The sequence below is a fragment of the Chelonia mydas genome, chromosome 12 (genome assembly GCF_015237465.2).
Source record: "Chelonia mydas isolate rCheMyd1 chromosome 12, rCheMyd1.pri.v2, whole genome shotgun sequence".
NCBI lineage: Eukaryota > Metazoa > Chordata > Testudines > Cheloniidae > Chelonia > Chelonia mydas.
Window position 1 is genome coordinate 39,494,265 of NC_051252.2, and position 12,923 is coordinate 39,507,187.

The 12,923-nt window shown below is 59.8% G+C and overlaps 1 protein-coding gene across 1 annotated transcript; it reads left to right on the top strand.

The window, feature by feature from the left end:
- Positions 1–293: 293 nt before the first annotated feature.
- On the top strand, positions 294–1,392 carry MC1R (melanocortin 1 receptor). Its single transcript, XM_037877983.2, has one exon. The coding sequence runs from the start codon at positions 405–407 to the stop codon at positions 1,350–1,352; it is 948 nt and encodes a 315-aa protein (XP_037733911.1). The 5' UTR covers positions 294–404; the 3' UTR covers positions 1,353–1,392.
- Positions 1,393–12,923: the final 11,531 nt, after the last annotated feature.

The following is a 12,923-nucleotide window of genomic DNA, read 5'->3' on the forward strand; positions in this document are numbered from 1 at the left end:
TGCAGGTGCTTCTCTGGGTTCTTCCTCTTCTGAAGACAGAAAGTGTCGGTGACGAGGAGTTGGTCTCAGAGGCAGCTTGAAATTCCTCAGCCCAGGGCATCTCCCTCCAGCCTTGGGGGTGCCCCATGGACCTGCCCTGTGTGTGTTCCCTCTGCTGAAGTCCCACCACTGTCTGCTGTGGGTATCTTCTGCCCTCCGATGCACAGAGACTGTAAACGCCACTTTCCAGGTTGCTGTACTGGGGAGAGTTGTTCTCCCAAGACTTGTTCCTTGAACGCTCCGAGGGAGCAGAAACGCTTGGCTTTGGTCTTGCCAGAGCCACGACAGCTGTGGTGGCTACGCCTGCTCCTGCCCGTGTTTGCCAGCAGCAAAACCTTCCTGAGGGCCCCCCCAAAGCTGTCGCTATGTCAACGCTGGCTTCTCTGCAGATGCTGATCGACTCCCTGAACTCCACTGCCCCCAGCAACAGGACCAACGAGACGGCCAACAGGAGCAGCGCCTGGTGCCAGGGTGTCTTCATCCCCAACGAGCTCTTCCTGACGCTGGGCCTCGTCAGCCTGGTGGAGAACGTGCTGGTGGTCGTGGCCATCATTAAGAACAGGAACCTGCACTCACCCATGCACTACTTCATCTGCTGCCTGGCCGTGTCCGACATCCTGGTGAGCGTCAGCAACCTGGTGGAGACCTTGTTCATGCTGCTGATGGAGCACGGCATGCTGCTCCTCCAGACCAGCATCATCCGCCAGGTGGACAACGTCATCGACATGATGATCTGCAGCTCCGTGGTGTCGTCCCTCTCCTTCTTGGGGGCCATCGCCGTGGACCGGTACCTCACCATCTTCTACGCCCTGCGCTACCACAGCATCATGACCATGCAGCGGGCGGTGGTTATCATTGTGGGCATCTGGGTCGCCAGCACCATCTCCAGCAGCCTCTTCATCGCCTACTACAAAAACAGTGCCGTCATCCTCTGCCTCATCGGCTTCTTCCTCTCCATGCTCATCCTCGTGGTGGGGCTCTACATCCACATGTTCTCCTTGGCCCACCACCATGCCAGGAACATCTCCAGCCTGCAGAAGAAACGCACCATCCACCAGATGACCAGCATGAAGGGGGCGGTCACCCTCACCATCCTGCTGGGGGTCTTCTTCATGTGCTGGAGCCCCTTCTTCCTGCACCTGACGCTGATCGTCACGTGCCCCAAGAACCCCTTCTGCACCTGCTTCTTCAACTACTTCAACCTCTTCCTCATCCTCATCATCTGTAACTCGGTGATAGACCCGCTCATTTATGCTTTCCGGAGCCAGGAGCTCAGGAAAACCCTGAAGGAAGTGGTGCTGTGTTCCTGGTAACTCAGGCACGGCCGAGGGGCTGAGGAGGCCTGTTGGAGCCGGGGTTCCTGCTCTCAGAGGTAACAGCATGGCCAACTTGCAGCCCGCAGTACAGTGCCCCCTAGTGTGCATGGGAGGCAGAGAAGCCGTTTGCAAGGGGCACGGGTCAGTTCCCATCAGCGGAAAACCGCTGTGGGGTTTTGTTGTGTGTGTTTTGTTTAGGGGGTTGGAGACAGTTTAGCTGCTAAACGGCACCCAGCGCCTTCCCGAGGGGATGCCACTGCTTGCGTCAGCCCATCCCCTCCAGCCTCCCTCCCACCCTGGGGCAGGTGCAGAACGTGGCAGGGCCTTGGGCACAGCAGCTGCTGTTTCTGGCCAGCTTCCTGGTGAGGGCCCAGGGCACGGAATCCACGGTTCTCCTATCACTGGAGCCGCGCGAGTGAGTCCCAGCTGCTCCAGGGTTGCTGCTCTGTTCTGTCCCCAAGTAGGGGTTCCTGTAACTCCCTCTGCTGCTTCCCTCCCGTGCAGAATGGCTGGTAACTCTAGGCCAGGGTCTCCATCTCGCACAGCCCTCAGATCCCGCTGGCTGGGAACTAGGGAGGCAATGAGTCTGCCCTTCTGCACAGCTCGCTCCTGCTGGCTGCCGCCCACTCCCCCAGTCGCTGGGCAAGGAGTGTGGAGGAGCCAGCAGGAGGGTGGGCAGGGCGGGGAGCGCTCCCATTGTCACTGCTCCGACACTATGGCATGCAGGGCTGGAAGGGACCTGGAGAGACCATCCCCGACAGATGTGTGTCCAGCCTGGTCTTAAAAACCTCCAGCTTCCACAACCTCCCTAGGCAATTTGTTCCAGTGCTTAGCCACTCTGACAGGTAAGACGGTTTTCCTGGTGTCCAACCTGAATCTCCCTTACTGCAATTTAAGCCCATTGTTTCTTGTCCTGATCTCAGTGGTTCAGGAGAACAATTTATCACCCTCCTCTTTATAACACCCTTTTATATACTTGAAGATTGTTAGCTCCCCCCCTCCAGTCTCTCCTTCTCCAGACTAAACAAATCCAGCTTTTTTTTCAATCTTCCCTCGTAGGTCGTCAGCCTTTCTAGCCTGTAGTCGTTGTTGTTTTCCTCTGGACTTTCTCCAATTTGTCCACAACTTTCCAGCATTTTGTGGCACCCAGAGCTGGACACAATGCTCCAGCTGCAGGCTAATCAGCATGGAGTAGAGCGGAAGAATTACATCTGGTGTCTTGCTTACAACGCTCCTGCTAATACAGCCCAGAATGGTGTTCACTTGTTTTGCAACAGGATCATATTGCTGACTCATATTTAGTTTGTGATCCACTATAACCCCCAGATATTTTTCTGTGGTCCTTCCTAGGTAGGCATTTCCCATCTGTATTTGCACAATTGATTGTTCCTTCCTAAGTGGAGTACTTTGCATTTGTCCTTATTGAATTTCATCCTATTTACTTCAGACCATTTCTCTAGTTTGTCCAGATCAGTTTGAATTCTAATCCTGTCCTCCAAAGCACTTGCAACCCCTCCCAGCTTGGTATCATCTGCAAATTTTATCAGTATCCTCTCTATGCCATTAGCCAAATAATGTATGAAGATATTGAATAGAACCGGACCCGAGACAGATCTCTGCGGGTTCCAGCTTGATTGTGAACCATTGGTAACTACTCTAGAGTACGCTTTTCCAACCGGTTGTGCACCCCCTTATAGGCTGTATTTCTCTAGATTGTTTATGAGACGGTCGTGGAGCCAGTAACAAAGGCCTCACTGAAGTCAAGATATCACATCTTACTTCTCCCCCACCCCTGAGGCTTGTTAAAAGAAGGCTGTCAGGTTGGTTTGACATGATTTGTTCTTGACAAATCCACGCTGTCTCTTACTTATCCCCTTATTTCTCTTCCAGGTGTTTACAAACGGATTGTTTGATTATTTGCTCCATTATGTTTCCAGGCCCCAAAGTTAAGCTCCCTGGTCTGTAATCCTCTGGATTGTCCTTGTTCCCCTTTGTATAGCTAGGGGTTGTATTTGCCCTTTCCCGTCCTCTGGGCTCTCTCCCATCCTCCAGGAGTTCCCAAGGCACGTGGGAGCCTGTCGGTCTGTCTGGCACTGCCTGACAATGGCGGGGGGGCAGTGGACTATGGTGCCAGCTCTTAACATCGAGGCTTACCCCCAGGTTGCAGGAGAGACAATCCTCATGCTTCTCCCGGGGCCTGCTGGGGGCAGAGGCAGGCTGCTGTGCCCAGTGCCAGGAGCTGTCACCCCCTTGCTCCCCCACCGCTCAGTGCTGAAGCGTGATGGGAATGGGCCCCTCCCCAGTCAGCCAGGTCTCCTGATGCCTGAGCAAACCTCGGGCTTCAGTGCTGGCCCCAGCACCGGGGAGGCAAGGGGCTGCCCCCCTTGGCACTGGCCTCGCCCCTGGCCCTGGCCCTGTCGTCCCCCCAATGAGGGAGGCGGGGGCACAGGGTAACTGAGGCACATCGCGGGGCAGTGACTCGCCAGAGGCTACACCGTGGGTCAGCACCAGAGCGGAGACTAGATCGGGGGAGTCCTGGCTCCCATGCCAGGGCCCATTCAGGACCAACCATGGAGCTAGACCCAGGCAGGACATGCCATGCTGTCCTGGCAGGTGCCCTTCTCCCCCATGTGGGAAGGACCAGGAAGCAAGTGGGGACACCTGTGCCCCCCAAGTGCCCTGCTGTGCCATCCCAACTGCCAGGAGTGGGAGGAATGGCCCAGCCTGCCACGTGTCCTCAGCCCGTCTGCTCCGAGAGACAGGGGCTGCCCCACGGCGCGGCATCCTCAGCCCGGCCATCTGAGAGACAGGGGCTGCCCCACGGCGGGCGGCGTCCTGGGGGGAGCAATGGCAGGGCCTGGGGAGGGAGCCAGGTCATTTCCCTGAGGAACAGCACACTGGGCCTCCCCTGCAATCCGGGACAGGCCCAGGGGTTGGCAACAGGGACGGGAAAAGCCCAGGATGTCAGGCAGCAAAGCACATACCATAGACACCCCCCACGCCAGCACCCCTCCCCCCGCTCGCCAAAGACACCCCCCACGAAGGCACCCCTCCCCCCGCTCGCCAAAGACACCCCCCACGCCAGCGCCCCTCCCCCCTGCTCGCCAGAGACACTCCCCCACGCTAGCGCCCCTCCCACCAGAGACACCCCATGCCAGTGCCCCTCCCCCTCATGCCCACCAAAGACACCCCCATGGCAGTGCCCCTGCCAGCCATGCACACTAGAGACACGTCCCATGCCAGCCCCCATCCTCTTCATGCTAACACCCCTCCCCCCATGCCCACCACAGACCCCCGCATGCCAGAGCCTGTCCCCTCTGGCCAGCGCCCCTCCCCCATGGTGGTGCCCATTCACCCACAGCCCCCCCGATGACACTCTCAGCCCCATACCCCTGGGGCACATGATGGACACACCACACTATACACACCCCAGAGGTAGTACCCCCCTCCCCAAGCACAGCCAGTACCGTATCCCTCTGCCTCTTCACACACGCCCACGTGCCCCATGGCTGGGGTTTTACCCCACAGAAACGCACCGACTGGAAGCCGTGCTGGGACGCCCGGTGCCCTCTGCCGCCTGGAAATTGCAAAGGCCTTTGTGGTCTGTCACGGTGTCCCCGGGCACTGTTCCCTATGAGCCGGGCAGACTCTGGGGAAGTCTCCTCTCTGGGAGCAGACTGTCTGCAGGGCACACAGCTCAGCCGGCTTCCACCTTCCTGGGTCTGACCTCGGAGCATTCAGCATCCTCTGCCCTTCCACGCGCTTGTCCCAGTCCTGTGGATGCTGATTCATAGAAGTCCTCAGCATCATCCCCAGGGCCCCATAAACTCTCTCCACCAGCCCGTGGGACGGAGGGTGACCTGCAGAGGCCCAGGTGGGCCAGACCCCCCATTTCTCCCACCAGCCCCGGAGCAGGGCTGACAGGACATTGGACCCCTGGTCTGTAAGGACCTCACTGAGGACCCCCACTCTGCTGAAGATGGTCAGCAGCACGTCTGCCCTGGTGTCTGCCTCGATGGAGGACAGAGCCCCCACCCCAGGTAGCGGGTGGCGAAATCCAGCACCCCCAGGACGTATTTCTTCCCTGACCCGGTCGCCTTGCTGAGGGGCCCCACTATGTCCATAGCCCCCTTCTGAAAAGGCTCCTCTATGATGGGCAGGGGTCTCAAGGGGGCTTCACCCTTATCCCGGCCTTCCCCACCCTCTGGCCGGCGTCACAGGACCTGCCGTGCCGCTGGGCCGCATCCCAGACTCCGGGCCAGGCACAGTTCTGCAGCAGCCGCTCCCTGGGGCGCTGGATCCCCTGGTGTCCCGAGAGAGGGACATCGTGGGCCAGGTACGACAGCCTGCGGGGGTACTTCTGGGGCACCCCCAGCTGCCTCCTGATCCCCCACTGTTCTACTTCCCCTGGGGGAGCCCATTCCCGGTACTGGAACCCCTTCTCCCGCTGGAATCTGTCCCTGCAGCCTTCCCCAAGGGGGTTTGCAGCCTGTGCCCAGCACGCTCCCTCAGCTCCTCCAAGGAGGATCCTTCTGCAGCTCGGTCTGGGATTCAGCTGGTGGGGGAGGGAGTGGGACCTGTTCCCTCTCGCTGACTGCACCTGGGGTCACAGCCCCGCTGAGCCCTGTCCCGGGTCGCTCCCTCCCTGCCGTGGGATCACTTCCCAGCAGCGCCTCTGGACAAGGTGAACCTGGTTGGCAGCTGACCCGCCCTGCCTGTGGGTCCCCCCATTTAGCTGGGGTCTTATCTCCCCCCTTGCTCAGCGTTGCCCTTGCTGTCCCAGTGGGGGCAGGCAGCGAGCTCTCTGCTCTCCTTACGGCATCAGAGCCAGCGTGAGCCCCCTCTCCGGTGTGCAGGGGCACAGGGAGCATCTCTCTGTCCCACCCAGCCCCAGGGGTCTGGTTACAGGCAGGCAGGTAGCCTAAGCCTAGCAGGTCCTCCCTCCTGCCAGCCAGGTCATCTGCATTTTCACTGACCATTTCCCTCACCGCCGATTGGTTCCCTGGATTCAAAGTCAAACCCTTGGCCGTTACAGGAGCAGGGCCTGGATCCGTTCCCAAAGAGACCCATTCACCGCCCAACAGGGTCTCACAGCCGATATCCTGGAGAACCCCAGCGACCAGCCAGCTCAACCCCTCCTGGGTCTGCACAGGGATCTGGGCCATAGGCAGGGCGAGGGGCTTCGTCCCTGGGACCCTCACCCAGCTCACACAGCCCCTCAGCATCTGAGGCTGCACCACCCAGGGCCTGACAACAGTTCTCTCTGTCCCAGGATCTCGCCACCCCAGGAATGTCTCCCCATTGACCATCACCTTCCGCTCCCACTGGGGGTCCAAGGGGCCTGACCCCAGGAGACTCCACCCAGACATATAGGTTGGGGTCAGGAATGGGAGCCTGTCCACCTCCCCCCCATCTGGCTGACGGAGTCTATGGCCTTGGGACCCAGCAAGGGAGCTAGACACCGGGGCTTTTCCACAGGGTCCCCTTGGTTCAAATCGCCAGCCTGCTCAAAGGCAGTGAGGTGGGCATCCACATCCCCCCCCTCCTTAACCAGGGGCAGCAATTTAGTCTTGAGGTTCCCTGCGGAACTGGCCCCCCGGGATCTATCCCCACTCACCCCTGGGAGGTCCCCTTGGCCTCTCCGCTCCCCCACCGCCAGTTCATGCTGCTGCTGCTTCTGCAGCTCTTTCTCGGGCTCTCGCTGTCTCTCACAGTCCTCTGGCTCTCTCGAACTCAGCTCCAATCCCGTCCGTCTCCGATCCCCGGATGGGGCACCCGATCGTGAAGACCCTCATCTGGTTGGGGACAGGAGTCTTCGGGTTGCCTGGCTCCCACTCCAGCTGCTCCCAGATCCTGCTATAGCCCCATTTGGGGTCAGGAATCTGTCCCTTAGAGCGGTCATCCTCCTCCAGCTGCACGATTAACTGTGCTTTGGTGAACTTTCCAGTGCTCAACCCTCTCTTTCTGCACAGGGTTACAATGTCCTTCTTAAGGAGATGGTGACAGGCCATCACTTCGCTCTTCCCAAGTTGTTGTGGACTCACAGGCCTTTGTGCTCTCAGCTCCCCACGGTTTCTAGGGAGAACCCGTAGTGCGCCAGCCCTTCTCGAGGTCACCACCTCTTTGCCAGGGTCAAGCTGCAGGCTCCTCCGCCCAAGACTGCTCACCGCAGTTCCCAGGGGGACCCCATTACTGCACAGTCCTTCTCGCTGGTCACACACTCCCAGGGGTTAAGCGTAGCTCCTCCGCCCCCTGAAACCACTTCTCTCTGAGCCTTCAGCACCCCTTAGCCCGCCCTAGTTTTACTGCTCCCCAGTCACTTACTGCAGGAAGCACCATCCACGGGGTGCAGTACATCCCACCTCTGCCACCAGTTGTCACCGAGTCCCCGGGCGATGCTCTGGAACTGCTCTCTACGAAGCCAAGAGGACTCTGCGGGAGTCTCCTCTCTGGGAGCAGCCTGTCTCCAGGACACACAGCTCACACAGCTTCCACCTTCCTGGGCCTGACCTCGGAGCATTCAGCATCCTCTGCCCCTCCGTGTGCTTCCCACAGAGAGTCCGCTCAGGTGGGGTCCTGGGGAAGCCAGAGGGTCCTGCCCCCCAACTCCGCAGTCAGACGTGACTCTCAGCCAGCCAGGAAAACAGAAGGTTTATTAGATGACAGGAACATGGTCTAAAACAGAGCTTGTAGGTGCAGAGAACAGGACCCCTCAGCCGGGTCCATTTTGGGGGACAGTGAGCCAGACAACGACGTCTGCCCTTCACTCCTCCTCCCCAGCCAGCCCCAAACAGACTCACCCTGCAGCCCCTCCTCCTCTGGGCTTTGTCCCTTTCCGGGCCAGGAGGTCACCTGATTCCTTTGTTCTCCAACCCTTTAGCTCTCACCTTGCAGGGGGGAAGGGCCCAGGCCATCAGTTGCCAGGAAACAGGGTGTCGGCCATTCTTTGTGTCCAGACCCCTGCACACACCTGCCCTCTAGGGCTCTGCAATGATCATACACCCTTACCCCACCACCTAGATACTTAAGAACTGCCTAGGGGAAACTGAGGCACCCCCACACGATTCAGAGGAAACATTAAGAACAGTCCCACTTCAGCACACGTGACTCTCAGCCAGCCAGTAAAACAGAAGGTTTATTAGATGACAGGAACATGGTCTAAAACAGAGCTTGTAGGTACAGAGAACAGGACCCCTCAGCCGGATCCATTTTGGGGAGCAGTGAGCAAGACAACCAAGTCTGCCCTTCACTCCACATCCCCAGCCAGCCCCCAACTGACTCACCCTCCAGCCCCTCCTCCTCTGGGCTTTGTCCCTTCCGGGGCAGGAGGTCACCTGATTCCTTTGTCCTCCAACCCTTTAGCTCTCACCTGGCAGGAGGGAAGGACCCAGGCCATCAGTTGCCAGCAGACAGAGTGTCGGCCATTTATGTACACTGGCCGTTTGCTCTGCAACAATTACACCCCCTTATCCCACCACCTAGAGACTTAAGAACTGCCTAGGGGAAACTGAGGCACCCCTACAGTATTCAGAGGAAACATTAAGAACAGTCCCACTTCGTCACATGCTCCATTCCCTATCCAGGGCCACACCAGCCCTGCCTCGCGCCCTCACACACGGGCACACACCTCGCGGCTATGCACATGTGCGCTGCCCCCATGGTACAGGCAACTGTGTCGCCCTCTGCAGGCGTCTTGCTCCAAACCTGGCTAACCCCCATGTGGCCCCCCAGGCCAAATCCCATGGCCTGGCCAGCAAGCAGTGGGGCCTGGGTGCCGAGCTGGGACTAGGAGCAGGGGAAAGGCCTCTCTTTAAAGCCATTGGTTTGTGGGGTGCTGAGCCCTGGCACTAGATGGGCACCCTAGGGCCAGCCCAGCATAGGGGCCAGACTCTGGGGCAGCTCAGTGCGAGGCGAGGGGTAGCAATCAGCACACGAGGATCATATTGGCATCTGCCACCACACACCAGCGGAGGGCCCAGGAGGCCGAGTTGCCTGGAGCAGGGTGTTCATAGAGCCCAAGGACTCCTCTGCACTGGGGGCCAAGAGGCAGGTGCGGGGGTGCTGCCGAATGCCCTGACTCAGCATTGGCCCTCAACAGCCCTCCCCAGCAGAGCCCTGTGGGAAGCAGTGGTGGGGCTGGGCACTGGGGCAGGGGCATTTACACTCCCTGTCCCAGCGTTAGGGAATCCGGAGCAATGGATTGACTTCTGTGGCTGTTATTCCCTATGAGCACAGCTGCCTCATGGTTGCGCTCACCTTCCTGGGCAGAGCCCTGGGCTGCACCTGCTGGGAGCCGCCTCTCCACCACTCGGGCTGGGCTCTGGCCTCTGGCCCATGTTCTCAGCAGAGGTGTTAAATGTGACCTGCACAGGACCTGGCCAGCTGGAGCTTGGCCTTCTGTCTTCTTGGCTTTGCCGGGGGCTGAAGAAAGCCTGAAGGGCTCCCTGGAAGGGGGGGCTGTTTGCTGTTTGGGGGCCCAGGGTTGCAGGCCCCATCTGCCTTGTGGCAAGTCTCCAGATGTGGTTGGGCACTGGAAGCAGCAGGGCGGGACTGTGAGGGATTTAATGAGGAATTTACTAAAGCACCATCCACCAGGTGGCTCTCTGCAGCCTTTGGTGCCTTTGGAGCCAGGCCCGGGGGGCCCGGAGAGCCCCAGGCCTACACCGAAAGCAAAAGCCGGTCCGAGAGGTGGCGGGTTCGGCGGGTAACCAAGTCCAGTGGGTGCCGCGGTTCAATGGGTGTTAGCCAAAGCAAGGAGCTGGAACCAGCCTGAGCAGAAATGAGTCACTGCCCCTCTCAGCTCCCACCAGCATCCGTGGAGCTCAGTGTGTGCAGAGCGCTGGCTCCAGGCAGGCTGCTTATTGCGGGCGGGCGGGGAGGCAGGGGGACAGGACACAGCGCCCCTGGCCAGGGCCTATACCCAGCTACCAACACAGACACAAAGGTGCAGCTGTGCTCGGATGCCCGCAGCGGGTCAAGGCTCTGGGATTTGCTGGTAGAATTAGAAGTAGCATCTTTCCAGGGGCCAACTCCCTCCCCAGTTACGTCAGCTCCCTGCTCAGCCAGTGCATCATTCTGCAGATGGGGTATGTCAGGCAAAGGCACCTCCTGCCCGGGGAGAAGCTAGTACGGGAGCCAGGACCCAGGGCTGCCTCTGGGATGGGTGCACCAGGCCCCTTGTGTTCCTGCTCAGTCACAGGACGAGGGAAGCTGCTGTGGAAACCTGCACTGGAGAGCCCTAGAGAAAAGGTCACAGGGTTGTGAGGACCCTGGGCATTCAGTGGAAATGGGCAGAGGGTCCCCCAGCACCCACACCACCCCCAGGCACATGGCCAGGCTGCCTGTACCACAGTAACAGCCGTGGGGAGACCTGGTGCAAAGAGGGGTCTGTGGGTTCCCTATTCACTGCCCTGCTATGACACTGGCACTGCTGCGGGGCCTGCTCACTGCCAGTCCCAGAACCCGTAGGACCATGCCCTGCGCCCTCCAGACCCTGTGCCCTTTGTCCGTGCCACCAACACAGGTCCCATGGAGGGACAATCATGTGGTGACCCCCCATTCCACCCAGCTCAGGGGATTTTTAGCCGGTTTTGTTGTGGCTCCAAGTCCCTTCCCAGCTTGCTGCTTGCTCTGTTTTCTAGCTGGTGATACCAGGCCTCTATCTCCAAGCCCAGAGCTCCAGCCAAGGGCTTCCTGCCCCAGCCAGCCGGGTTGGACATACCGGGGGAGCGGCTCCCCTCAGCGTGCTGGCAGTTCGGCTGCTCTTCGGGATGAGCTCAAGGTGCAGTCCCTGGGCACGTGTGCTGGCCCTGGCTGCCAGGCAGGAGGGTCGAGGTGTATTCACCGAGCAAGGGCCCTGTGCTGTCTGCACCTGGCAAGGGGTGAGGCTGGGCCCGGGGGCCTCATGCAGTGCAGGGCTTGGAGGTCAGTGTTCCCAGGCCCAGGGGCTATTCGGAGGGGGGCGGTTGCAGTGGGGCAGTTTGGTGTGAGGGTTTCTTGCAGCATCCCAGCAATGAACTGCCCTCCAGCTCACTTCCCTTCCTGCCATCTCCTGCCAGTGTCCCACGGGGGGGACCCACCAGGGCTGGCAAGCCTGCCCCAAAAGGCAAGTACCTAACCCTGGGGAAGGACTGGGGAATCCAGAACCCAGGGGTGTGGCTGGGGAAGGGTCCCCATCCCACTGCCCCTGCCAGCTTCAGAGCATCTCTCCAGCAGCTCCCACCTCTGGTGGCACCACCAGTACCCATTAATGCCTTGCCCCATGGCATGGGCATCACTCCCCGGGGGGGCTGGGCAGTACCCCACAGTGCAGTGCGAGGGAGCTCTCCTTGCTAGTGAGTTGGCATTTTCCCTTTGTCAGTGGTTTGTTAATGGAATTACAGTTCTTAGCATTGTACTTGCTGCATCTCTGAACCCCCTCCCCATGCTCCCAGCTGCACCCCCACCCCCCACATGCCAACCTGGGACAGGCAAGTCCCAATTACCCCTTTCCAGGCCCCAAGCTGTGTCGCAGGGATGTAGGCTCAGCAGGCCTGATTCTGCTCTGCCTCCCTGGTGTGAATGGGACTCGCTGGGTCACTGGCACCACCCAGGAGCAATGCAGCTGCCAGTCCGGGGAGAATCAGACCCAGGGCCTGAATTGCTACGTGGTGCCTAAGGGAAGGATGGACGGGGCCCAGCCTGATGCTGCAGGGGCAGCTGCTGCCCAGAGGCAGCTGGATTGAGGCTGTACAGACACAATGAAGTAGGCAATACCTAGGGCAACCAGAATCATTGAGCCAGCAGGGTGGGGATGGGCCACAGCAGTTTCTCTCCCAAGCCCTGGCTGCCCAGGGGGAACCACCCCAGTACAATAGCACCCCCAGGGTTTGCAGGGCCAGTTGTGGGGCAGGCTCAGAAAAGCATCTCTCCCTGAAGGCTGCGCCCAGCCTGGCTGCTCCAGCTGGAGGGCTGTGGCTGGAACAAAGGGAGGTGACTAGCAGGCCTGGCCTGCAGCGCCTCTCCCCTCACACCGCAACTCTGATGGGGTTTTTGTTCTTTCACTCTAGCCGCAGCAGGTCCTCCCACATGTCCTCCTCGAGCAGGGGCTGGCAATTCCCCTCCCTCCAGCGGCCCCAGCAAGAGCTAGTTTTACGCTGTGCAAATATCCTGCTCAGATCTCCCCCCGCCCTGCACCCTGTGGCCAGTGGAGCCAGTAAAGCTGCTGTCCCAATCTCTCCATATGTTCACCTGGGCTGGGGCTCATCAGTGCTTTATGGACCATGCAAAAGGGCTATAAAGCACCTGTCCGGCCCCCCTGCCCAGGGAATATCCCCATGGGGGGTCCTTGCCAGCAGGTACAGTGACAGAGCCACCCCCCCAGCCCCCCACACAGGATCAGCCGGTGCAGGGCCAAGCAAGGCCAAAGAGACATGGTGAGGCCTGGTTAGCTGCAGCAGAGGGGTAAGGGACTATGTAAGGGGCAAGACAGGAGCCAGCGAGGCCAGGGGAGAGTGGAACTCACTTTGGCCCTGCACCCACCAGTGCCAAGTGGCTGCAAAAGGGGCCATAAATCCCCCTCCCCAAAAT

Coding starts and splice junctions, on each gene's coding strand:
- MC1R (XM_037877983.2), top strand. CDS start 405: ATGTCAACGCTGGCTTCTCTGCAGATGCTGATCGACTCCCTGAACTCC.